This window comes from Crocuta crocuta, unplaced genomic scaffold (genome assembly GCF_008692635.1).
Source record: "Crocuta crocuta isolate KB4526 unplaced genomic scaffold, BGI_CrCroc_1.0 scaffold131, whole genome shotgun sequence".
Classification (NCBI taxonomy): domain Eukaryota; kingdom Metazoa; phylum Chordata; class Mammalia; order Carnivora; family Hyaenidae; genus Crocuta; species Crocuta crocuta.
In genome coordinates, this window is record NW_027528977.1 from 17,544,665 (window position 1) to 17,557,421 (window position 12,757).

The following is a 12,757-nucleotide window of genomic DNA, read 5'->3' on the forward strand; positions in this document are numbered from 1 at the left end:
TGGATGTTTGGAGGTAAGGCTTTGGTTGGGGAAAAGGAGGAGTGCGACTGGGAAGAGATGGTTGTATACTACTGAACCATATGAGGCTGATCTAAGTAGCCTTTGAAATTTGCTCCTAGGTCCTTGAGGTGCTTTTGTTTGTTTGTTTGCAAGGTCTCTGGGTAGTTCTTGAGGGGACACTAAGGTGGTCTAAAGAGACAGACATCGTAGGCTCTTTATGAGTACATCTGCCCTTCCCAGCTTCTGGGAACACACTTGCTTATTCTCAAAGGCTAAAGTAAGTGATGTATGATAATTTCAAGGATGTTGAAATTTCTCCCCTGGCTCCCCCTATCCCTCCTACTAAAATAAATGTAAATGAAATTGCACCATTATAGAATCATTCCTTTGTTTTGTTTAGACTCATGAGAGTTAATATTAACTCTTTATTAGGTTTACTGATGATTTTCTTCTCGAATGATAGGAAACTTGCATCACCTCAAGACCCCTAAACCTACAGCGCCAAATATGTATACAGGTATGTGTGTAGTAGAAAGGCAGGGAATGCTCACTTTGAACTTGATCTAGTTCACAGCTGTTCCTACAGTGGCCTGAAGAGCAAAAAGGGAGTAAGAAAAAAAAAAAAGTAAAATGGTGCACATATACCCATATATAAAAGACAATATACAAGTAGGAACCTATTTTTATGTGGATATGATAGTATTTATCTTACTTTACTAAAGCACCTTCAACCCAATAGATGATATAATCTCAATCTACACAGTACCACCCATAGGTAATATGTACTAGAAAATGAAAGCTTGGAACATGGAGTGGGTTGAAATACCAACAAGTTCACTTAGTAGTTGATGACCTTGGATGAGTCCTTTGCCATTAGTTTCTTCACTTAAAAAAAAGGACCTCATGAAAATATTTACACTGATTATGCAAACTTGATATGATAAAATGAGATCAATTCAAATACTTATGATAATATAAGTGAAAACACTCTGTAGAACTTAAGTTACCCTAAAATGCAAGAGATTATTATTATTCCATTTAAATTGATATGACAGGAGCATGCCCTTTGAAGGCAAATGGTGCACCTGAAGATTTGTCAACAAACCCAGCCACCTGCAGCAAAGACACCAGGAGTTTCTTAAAAATCTGTTCAGCATACTAAATATCAGATACAGGTCACAGAAGGAAGCCACGTTTTGAAGAAAAGTTCAATTAATAGAATGAATCATTTCTCCTCTCTTCCTTTTGCCTATTTTTAAAAATGTCTTAACATAGAGCCACAGTCAAGGGTAAAAACCAATCAGTGCACAGAGAACTACCACAGATAGGTCTCTGAAGGGTGAAAAAATGTGACAGATGTACAGAGAATCACTTGAAAGAGTATTTCAGCAACAGACACAAGATGCTTGACTTAACAGATGTTTACAGTTAATAAATCCCATTTTAGGACGATTTTGACCGAATTTTTTGTGGTGATCTACCTGGCAGCCATCATGAAAGGAGCAGGAGAATATTTCAGTTCAACAGCCTGATCAGAACGAGAAATCACACTCAGTGACAGGAATTCAAGGCTACTCTGAAAGCTGCGGAGCAAAACCAGTATCACAGCTGAATCCCCTACCTTCTCCTAGGTAGTCAGTGAAGGGTTCAGGTAAAGGCTCCACCTACTCTGTCAATTAGGAGAGGTCCTTGCAAAGCTCCAGCTGCATGCATGTCAAGTCATCCTTACCCAGAGACTCCATTACAACCTTCCCATGGACAAAACTCACAGGCTGAGGTGAGGCACTGGCGAGTCTCCACGAGGGGCGGCCTGGCTTGCATTCAGTTGTGCCAGACGCACTGATGAGCAGGAGAGGCTGGCGCACCATTGGCATAGGCTTGGGAAAGGGAAGCTCTTCCTTTTGTGTTCCCCTCTAACTACAGAAAATCACCAGCGATCCCAGCCCACACAGCTGAGGCCTTCTCCAGCTGCGAAGGAGGAACATAATAGGCAATATCTGCTCTCCCCTCCTCCCTTTTTTTCTCCCTTCCCTGTAGACACACTCAGCATGAGGTTCCTGAGGAATTAGTTGCGGGAGGACGCCTCCCCCGCTGGCAGCCAAATGCCAACTGCACGTCCTGCCCATGTAATGTGTCTGACATTTCTGCATCTCTCTGGGTTAACACTGTTTGACACGGACTTCCTGAAATACCTCTGTAAAAGGTTTGTGCATGTGTGTAGGAGTGTATGTGTGCACCATTTCTGTTGTTTCATGGCATCACTGCATGTATTATTATTATTATTATTCTAAATTATTCTCTTAGTTGCTGACACATCTCTGCTTTGGCATTTCCACTTAGGCAGAAGTAATTGGTTTCAGAAGGCTGAAAACCCTTATTTGAAACCATGTGCACATTCCTGTTGATGGATGCCATAAAATGTTCAAATATCATCTTCCCTCAAGTAAAACAAGCGTTAAAATCCAGAAGGACGAAGTGTGATTGACAGCATGGCATACTTACATTTTAACTACCTGTTGTCAAATTATTTTAAAGCACCTGTATATGAAATGGGGTCAGTGCTCCTTCTTGGTCAGTTACCTTTACATAGATCTTATCGAGTTTGAAAAGGATTCTCTTTCCTTGTACTGGAAAGCATTTTCCATTTCTCATTGTGTTTCCTAATGGGCAAAGGGCTGATTAAGTCAAGATCTCTCTCTAACATCCACACAAGGTGCTATTTCTGATGGAGAAGACAATGAACAGCTATCCATCATGGTTGGAAGAAAGATCTAGTTGTAGCCCTTATACCCAGAAATTAGAGCTTTTTTTTTTTTCTTGCCATGTTTTTGGATATTTTTTGTGATTTAAATTAAATTTATTTATTTATTTTTAAATTTTAAAAATTATTTTAAATAATAATTTTAAAAATGGTTATTTCTGAGAGACAGAGAGAGTGTGAGCAGGAGAGGGGCAAAGAGAGAGGGAGACACAGAGTCTGAAGCAGGCTCCAGGCTCTGAGCTATTAGCACAGAGCCTGACATGGGGCTCAAACCCAGGAACCATGAGATTATGACCTGAGTTGAAGTCAGACGCTTAACCAACTGAGCCACCCAGGCGCTCCGTGATTTTATTTTTAAAAATGTCATGGCACGGCTGCTGAAATGGATTACACACATGACATCCATATCCAAGACAAAAGAAAATTCTACCCAGAAACAATGAACTCCAATGTCAGATGGTGTACGGAAGGCAACTGGGGGTCTGTGGGTAGCTGCAGCAGAATGACCAACTAGGCACATGTGTGGGAACTCTGTGTGTTTTCTATTACCACAGTATCTGCCTATGTGAGGCACCACAAAATGCACTCTACCACTGGTGGAATTGTCAAAGACCACCCTGGAAACTCAGGGCAGAAATTCCATCCACAGCATCCCCACGTGATGCCCAGGGGCAATGTGGCAGCACAGTTAAGCCTTCAGAGTCTATACCTGGTCTGTGTTCAAATCCTAGCTTTGTCAGCTATTCATTGGGTGATTTTAGGCAAGCAGCTTAACTATACCATGCCTCAGTTTCTTCATCTGCACTATTAAATATTGAGGTAATACAGGCAAAAATGCTTCAATCATTGTTTTCACAACCATTACTATTCAGTCTCTTCTTGATTACTCAGCACACAAGAGAGACTAGGTCCCATTCCATTCTTAGTTAGATACTATTGTTTGAAGTTTCATCCCTACATGGAGCACAAATTAAGCTCCTGCAATTTCAGTTGATTCACCCCAGGTCTATTAGGAACGGCACAGCCGGGAGAAGTCTCATTTCTTTTGTGGCTATAGTTCTTCACACGATTTGAGACAGCTGTAATGCATCCTTAGGTCTTGCAAAAACCAAGCCAAGCTAGTTTGTAATAACGTTTCCTTATATAGCAACGATCATATTTTTCTTCATCTTTATCGCCTTTGCTTCATATTTGTCAACGTCCTTAAGTTGCATCATATCAAATGGAACAGAGATTTCCATGTGTAGTCCGAGAACGCAAGCTATGGGAGACTATTTCTTAGGCTAGACATGCCATATCTTAAATCTTAGAAATGACTAGGTATATTCAAGATTCATAGTCACATAGCTACTCATTCTCTTGGCCCAAAATTTGTTTTTTTAAATAGAGCTCTAAAGGAGGTTCTTCCCCGCCCTCTCCTGGATATCAGTATGAAGGATACACTCTCTTGTGTATAGACCCACATAACTAAATGCTTATAATTATCCTGCAGCTAAAGAACCTTTTGAAAAATCAGTTCATAGCTCTCCTGGATGGAAATCTATATCTGGAACTAAGTTTGCAAAGCACCTGGGTGATCAGTCAGCCTAACCATCTTATTTTTCCCAAAGATATTCAAAAACTTCCCCAAGCTCACATAAAGATAGGGCTGAGGGTTGAGCCACTGTGAAATCATAAGCTAGTACTTGCCCAATGCCTCTATACATGGCCAACCATCATTTTCTTTCTCATGATCTCACTTATAACTCAGCCTATTTCTCTTCAAAAGAGATACAGCAGGGGAGCTCAATAGCTTTTCCATCATAGCTAATCAGTGCAGCTGATGGGTAATCCCTATTAAAATTGGGCCGTATGCAGGTGTGGACAGTGATAAATGCTTAGAGTCATTTCAGAAAGGGGTGTTGTTTCAACAAGGGGCCTGAGAGCTATAGAATAACCGTGTGTAAGTCTTTTTAATTATAATCCATTCCATATTTCTCAGGATGAAGGCACCATGTCTTTGTTCATTTGCACAGACATTAGTGTGGGCCTGTGTGGCTAAGTTGGTGACTCAACAGCAATACATCCTTCAAAAAGAGAAGATTTGTCTCTTCCAGACTCTACTGACAGAAGACCTATATATATCAAGAAAAGAGGAATTCACTCATTCCTTCCTAAAGAGAAATGAATAAAAACCCTTGCCTGACATGGATAACATGAACTTGAATACACAATGTGCGTTTGTAGCTTTAAAACAGAACCAAAGGTAGAAATACTACCTTTAAAATATTCTCTTATCCTGAAAGCAGTTGTAACTAAAATAAGAGTAACAACAGACAAGCAAAACCCAAAGTAAGACAAATCTCAGGTCATGTGAGTCTTTGGATCCTGCTCAGTATGGAAGAAGAGATTTCCCTGATTCTGCTCACAGTGACCTGTTCTTGTTCTCACTTCATCTTGCTGAATTCCATGCCACTTCACATACTGCACTGGAATAGTTCTGTGTGCATATGTCCACTCCCTTACGAGATTGGAAGCTTCCTAAGGACAAGGACAAATCCTCCTTCCTTCTGCCATCATGGCCTGTTGCATGGTTTGACAACCTCCCCTGGTCCTCTTAGCATCACTCTTTCTCCTCCAATGCTTTATCTGCATGGCAGGCAAAATGATCCTTTAATTTTTTTCATTTTTAAATGTTTATTTATTTATTTTGAGAGAGAGTGTGTGTGAGGGAGGGACAGAGGGAGGAAGAGACAGAATACCAAGCAGGCTCCGTGCTTTCAGCACAGAGCCCAATGAGGGGCTCAAACTCACAGTGAGCTCATGACCTGAGCAGAAATCAAGAGTCAGACACTTAACTGACTGAGCCGCCCAGGTGCTCTGAAATGATCTTTTAAAACCAAATTTCACCGCCACCTGGGTGGCGGTCACTTAAGCATTAGACTCCTGATTTCAGTTCCTGTCCTGATCTCATGGTTTGTGGGTTCAAGTCCCATGTCATCATGGACCCTGCTTGGGATCTTCTCCCTCCCTCCTGCTCCATGCCCCTCCACCGCTCATTTTTCTCTCTCACACAAAAGAAATAAAACTTGAAAATCTCATCATTATTTCCCCTTCTTAAGAATCATTCACTGACTTCCTTTTTTCTGAGGACAGAGTTTATACCGCTTTCCGATGGTCCAGGAACCCCTGTAGAAGCCTATTCTAAGAATCCACTCCTTATCATGTGTCACTCCTCTTTCCTGTTCCTTCTTTGTGCCCCAGCAACACTGTCCTTCTTTCAGATCTGGGAACACGTTATTTTCCTTCCCTGTCCACACATATTATATCTCCCTCTCCTTCCCACAATCCCATCCTCTGGTTACCTTCTATAAATCAGTTCACTTCTTTAGGGAAGCCTTTCCTCATATCATATGCAAATCAAGTTTCCCTGATGTTACATGCTATCATTCTATCCTATAAATTTTCTCCAAGACCTTCTGAAGGCATATTTCCTGATCCACTGGTAAAACACGATATAATAGTATCAGAAAATGCTATATTCCTAAGTTCTCAGAAACCTTCTAAGGAGAGGAGCTTACCACCAAAAGAGGAATTATATCTCCCTCCTGAAAATAAAATATCGGTGCAGACTTATTTTGTGGTGGGTGGATGGAGTTAGAATCTACCATAATACTTCATGAACCAAACACATCATTTTCACTTAAAAAAGAAAGCCCAGTCTGTTTAAGGAGTTCAATATTTTAAGAAGCTCCCAAAGGTCTACAAAGGGTAAAGTGTAGGTGTATTACTGTATTATAGTGTGTTTTCAACGTTTTAGTTGGCCATTTTTGGTAAACTGCCTCTCTGGTATATCAGTCATTCCTAGCAGGCATGTACCACACTGGGTGGGATTCCTCCCCTTTATAATCAGACTCAAAACCTCAGAAAAAAGTTGGAATCAAAAGAAAAGGACCATTGCAAGATCACAAGGGCAACACTCTCACCCATAATTCTTCCATACATCAAGTTCAAGGAGAAATACCATGACTGAGAATTGGACTCCCTAACACTCTGAGCATATTTATATCAACGCTAACTGAAATACACAAGAACAGAGGACTAAATCAGCCTGGAGTGAGGGCAGGGGAAAAAAGATGGAGAAACCATATTCACAGAGCATCTACTCTGGCCAATTCCTCTGCTAGAGGCTCTATCTCCAGTTTGGCATTTAGTTCTACTTGTCACTTGGCTGTTTCCTTTGTTAGGATTCTCCAGGTAGGTTGATAACTTTCCCCCTGAATAATGAATCAGTATTGCAATTTGTCCCTATATGCCTTTTCCTCTTAAAAAAGAATATTCGTTACTTTTGACAAAGTCTAAAACACCCCAAAGTAAAGGAGAGATTACCATCATGTTGATTTCATCTGAATGACAAGGTAGCTAGGGATCAACTCAGTTCCAGATCTCAAGTTCTACCCCAAATTTCCTTCTTAAAAAAAAAAAAAAAAAAAAAAAAGGAAGGTCTCCTTATTCACACAATATACATAGTATCCAAGATTGGGGTTAAAATATAAAGACACTCATTCAAAAATATAAGTATCAAATGGGAATACATAGTCATAGGCTGATTTAACTTTGCTTCTGTCCCCTCTCATGCTGATCTGGGACATGTGGATCACAGGATTCAGCATGGATTCATAGAACTACTCAGCCCATAGAAAGCACTCTCTTGCCGTTTAACTTTTACTTTCTTAAGTTTATCTTATTGTGGGTATTTGAACATCTTTTTCCCCCTAACCTACTAAAGCATAAGTCCTTTAGACACAGGCTCAGGTCTTATTTATCACTATTTTCCTGTCAGTTCTTAGCATAATGCCTTCTATGGTGTTTGTCCCAAATAATATTGTTTTCACTTTTTTTCTCAGTAAACTAACATTCCAGTAAAAGTAATACTCAATATTCCAATAGATATATAATAAAATCAGTATCACTGTTTGGTCCCTTTAAAAAGAAGTGAAGATACACACATATACAAATATGTGAATTGTTCTTTTTCAAATGAAAAACCAGCAGCCTTTACAGACTGAAATTTCTTTACACATCAACACCTTGAATGTAGGTCACTGAAACTTAGTGGAATTATAAAAGCTTTTCAATACATTTCATAAAATAATTTAACCTCAGTGTGGGGTAGGGAGCATTTTCTATACCCTTCTTATGAGTGAAGAGAATTAAAGAAAAACAGGAGATGGACCAACTTTTGTTAATGAAGACAGCCAACTGGAAGGACAATGAATAACTAATTTTTCAGTAGGAAGTAGTACAGGATAGCACTTTTTCAAAAAGCCAGTTTGATAGGATATGAAAGGTAAAACTGGGATTTTACCCTAGAAATCTTTAGGTAAAAATGATCATGTAACTAAAGGTTTCTGACAACTGGAAACTAACAAGAGTTAGAGAAGCTTCATTAAGAATTGTGGAAAGAATTGAAAACATACAGAAAGGAGCTGAAATAAAAACAATGCCTCTCTTAAGATTATAAAAGAGACAAGAACAGGAGCATACACTCAGTAAAAAAAATTTCAGAACTGAGATTACCTGTTGTTTTACTAATTGATGAAATAACTGAAAATAAAAGTCACAGAATACTGTTGACATTGAAGACCAAATCTATGGCAAGTAACCAAAATGCAAATTCTGTTGGAGTCCCTTCAATTTAAAGGAATGGTAGATTTCTTTCCCCATAGGGAAGTCCTCCCCACACCCTCATAATCAAATGACTCAGAAAAAGCCCAATAGATGTTACTAAAATTTGGCAAAAGTATTCACATTTCAGCTGGGAATAAGCTTGAGGTATTACAGTCCAGAGGCATATCTTTAAGAAAGTTATAGGAGAACATAAATAGATTCTTAGAATAGAAATGGCTCTTTCAGCATAGGCTAATGGAAGATATGTTATCACTAAGTTGGGCAGGGAAAATGGAGAATTGATATATTAGGTTACCCAGGCTTGATAGAGAAATTGCCAATCTTTACGGAAGATTTGCAGAATATTTAAAAAAGACACGGAAGGGCTTTATGTGTTTAAATGTATCTTTCTCTCCATCTCTCCTGCCAGCCTCATATTCTAAGTCATTGGGATATATGACTCCTGCTAATTCTTCCTCCACACATTGGCTTAAGGGCTGTGTTTTGACTTTTTGTTTTGCTTGGTTACATTCCATTTTGTTTTGATGCAGATCTGGGCAAGAGCCCACTGCCTTCTGCCCCTGAGAGACATAGGAGTCCTCCAGACATCCTCTTTTTGTGTAGCTTTTCCACAATCTCTATGGTTTATCTGTTTACTTGCTACCCACTTTCTTGGTCAGCTTTGGCTGCCATAATAAATACCATCAACCAGAAGGCTTAAATAACCAACATTTGTTTCTCACAGTTCTGGCTGCTGGAAGTCTGAAGTCAGAGTGACAGCATGGCTGTCTTCTGAGGAAGGCCCTTTTCTTGTTTTTTAGACTAGCACCTTCTCACTGTGCCCTCATGAGGTGGAGACAGAGCCAAGGTCTGGTCTCTTCAGCCCCTTCTAAGTGCACTAATTCTATCCTAGAGTCTCCATTCTCATTACCTGATGCTGGGGATCAGGGCTTTCACATATGGATTTAGGGGACAGAAACATTCAGCACACTCATCTAACCCATAGGAGTGCAAGCTCGAGGAGGTCAGGGAACTCTATTCTGCTCCCTATTAACACCTGCATGCCTTGTGCTGTACCTGAAACACTATAGGTGGTTCATAAAGGTTTATGAGAGGTATATATGTATTTCTAGAGGAAATTGTAGGTTACCCAATTACTACCGGGAAAACACCAAAAATAAGCTGCCTTACATGATAACATTTTTTATGTTTCCACAGAATATCTTCTTAGTAGCTCATTAGTTGTGTAAAATCCAGATCTCTAGATTAGTAATTTAGCTCCACAGTGTCCACATAACTCAAAAAGGAAATAGGCAGGTGCCATATGAATTGTAAGTGGTTTGGGTATTAACACAGATTTTTTAAATAATCAAAGCTCTCAGGACATTTGTACTTGGTTCTTTGTAACTTAGATGTGTGTGTATGCATCTTGTCTTTCCATTGTACCACCCTCAGGGGGTCATGGTTGTTTGTATCTTTATAGTGCCTATCCTGGTGCTAAGCATAAAGCAGATAATTAATACATTTGCACTGACCTATGTATCAGTGTGAAAATTGGATGGGAAGTGACCTCTGGGGCTGCTGGAATGTAGAAGAGAATATTTCTACATGAAAGAATCCTAGAGCAGGTTAGCAAACCTCAAATCCATTTAAAGTGGCCACATCAGGAATTTTTGTATGGCTAGAGCTGGGGCTTGCTTTGGGAGCTCAGTACAAACACCTACTTTTCTGTTAGTGAGACTACCTGGCATAGAACAAAGACCATGGCTTTGAATTTTGGCCCCAGACATTTTTCAAAGAAGTTGTTTCTTTATAAACCTTGTTTCCCCAATCAAAATTCCTGTCTCATGGGTTGTAAAGTCTAAAAATAATGCATTGAAAGGGATTAGCATAGTTTGAGGGCACATTAGCACCTAATATGTAGCAGTTAAAACTTAGAAAACATAGGTCCATGCAAAGAAAGGTATAGGAGTGTTCATAAGATCATAATAACCCCAAACTGGAAAAAAATCCAAATGTCCATCACTTGGTAGATAAAGCAAATAAGGCTTATCCACCAAGCAAATATGTGTGTTCATGGAGTACTCTTCAGCAATAAAAAAGAATGAATTACCGATACATGTGACCAGATGGATGAACCTGAGAAACATCATGCTACATATTATTTAATTCCACTGGTAAGATATGCCCAGGAAAAAGGCAATTGTACAGACACAAAAATTAGATCAGTGGTCACTTAGGGCTGGGAGTGGGGCAAAGATGAACAGCACGTGGGCAGTAGGGCATTTCTGGATGATAGAAATGTTCTAAAAGTAGAGGATGTTGATGGACATAGGACTCCATGTATTTGATAACAAGCCAGAACTGTAGACTTTTAATGGATGAATTTTACGGTATGTGAATTATACCTTCATGAGACAGTTGTGTTTTTTAAGGTCTATTAGAATGCTGAGGAAAACTGAGGAAGCAAGAGACGCCCCACTCTGCACTTCTTATTAGGAGAAGAGTCTCAGGGCTAAGCTGAAACTCTGCATAGATGTGGACACAAAGACCATGGTTTCACTGGGCAGAATGATGGCAGGGCTGGCACTGTAGGACACTCTTGGGAAATACGAAGATGCCTTCCCAGAGATGGCAACAGGCCAGGTTTATGTAGGGTGGCTCCTGTGGCCAAAACCCATGGAACTGCTGGCCTGGGGACTGTGGTTTCCCTCAGGGGGAGCCAGAGACCTGCTGCCAGGACTATTTGAAAATGGGACATTTTGGTACTTCACATTCCTGCTTTCTCGCCTTGCTTTCCAATCTCTTTCACTGTGATCATTAACCAGTGGCAGGCAGCTCATTGGAGAAGTATCTATAAGACTTGCTGTTCTGATGAGAATCTATATACAGCCTTTTCTGGCAGCTTTCTGTCTAGAGAGGTTATTCAGAGAGAGAGAGGCTATGCTGACACTGGTGCACAGTGTCACAGAGAGACAAAAAGGTACCTGGAAGACCATCAGTCAGCCACAAACACACAAGTCCCAATAACAGGGGAATAATTGACATATTAAAATCTATAGGTCCTAGGAGGATACTAAACCCATCACATTTTTCTAAAGAGAGAGATAGAGAAAGCACGGTGCCCACAATACATCAATTAAAACCTGCCATTTCCCCAAAGCTGTCAGCTGCAGAGAGGCTGCCAGACGTCCCCCTTCTCCGAGGGCGTCTTGAAAATGAGCACCTGGGGCAGCCAGGGCTATTAATAGGTGGAAGGAATGATAGAAAATGTCACAATGCACCTTTCCAAATAAAAAGGTGTCCAGACTTCTCTGGGAGGGAAGCGGGAGAGGAAAATGGCCCAGAGTACTTAAGACATTATTGCATTTTCTTTTCCTGAACTCCTACAATATATTACAAGGGAGAGCTTGTCACTTCCAAGGTGTCTGGCTTCTCTTGCTGCAGTCCTGGAGTGTCTCAGAGCTTGCTCATGGCTAGCACGGTCGTCTTGTTTCGTTCTTCTCATGGAGGGGGCCAAAGAGGCATTGCTTCTGTTCATCAGGAGAGTGAGGACTTTGCTGAGGTACAGCAGTGAGGAAGGACGGGGATCCCCTGACACCACTTCTACTGCCAAAAGCCTAGTCCAGAGAGAAAAGCATCTTGGGAGCCCTGCATTCCCAAGAACTTAACAGGTATGCTCAGAATCCCCCACTATACTTCTGGATTGATTTCAAAATAATCTCCATGAATTTTGTTTCAGCTTGATGCTTTCCCCGTAAGACTGGTGAAACACATTCTAGATCTGGAGGAAATAGGTTTTGGTTCCTGCTGATGCCTAGAATTTGACCTTGGAATTCAAAAGCGGAGTGAGCATGGGAAAGTCACTGGACTGCTTTAGATATTCCTTCTTTCAATTCTAAGTAAGATAGTCCAACATAATGATTATTCAAGACCCCTTCTAGTTTTAAAATTCCTAGATTGTAACCGTGAGGTAAGATTTTGCCCTTGGAACAGACTCAAGAATGCTCTCAATGAAGGGTAAGGTCAGCAGTCATTGCTTCAGTAGAAGCTGATTAAAACATCCATTTTTTTTAATAGCAAAGGTTGTTCTATTTTCCTCCAACCAAACTATCAAGCTTATAGTCGCTCTAATTTAACTTTATTACTCTTTTGTCTTGTCAATAAGAACATAATAGTGTCCTTAAAGAAGATGACAGCTTTTTTCTTCCTCTTTGAGGTTTATTTCAAACAATTTTCTTTCTCCCTAATGAGGCTGATCCATGTTTGCAATCACATATTGTGTTCTCTTAATGGGAAGGTTTCAAACACAGAAGAAAAAGAAAAGCCTGCTTTCTTTTATTTATT

At 40.2% G+C, this 12,757-nt stretch overlaps 1 protein-coding gene across 2 annotated transcripts in view; it reads right to left on the reverse strand.

Moving 5' to 3' along the window:
- TENM2 (teneurin transmembrane protein 2) overlaps window positions 1-12,757 on the reverse strand; it is a 3,267,991-nt gene that overhangs the window by 493,630 nt on the left and 2,761,604 nt on the right. The window contains exon 1 of one of the 2 annotated variants that reach the window (XM_077757353.1): window positions 1,730-1,868. The exons of the other annotated variant lie outside the window; for it this stretch is intronic. Coding sequence (XP_077613479.1) covers window positions 1,730-1,868 — 139 coding nt within the window. Of the gene's footprint in view, window positions 1-1,729; window positions 1,869-12,757 lie in introns of those variants that run through there. 2 annotated transcript variants of the gene reach the window in all.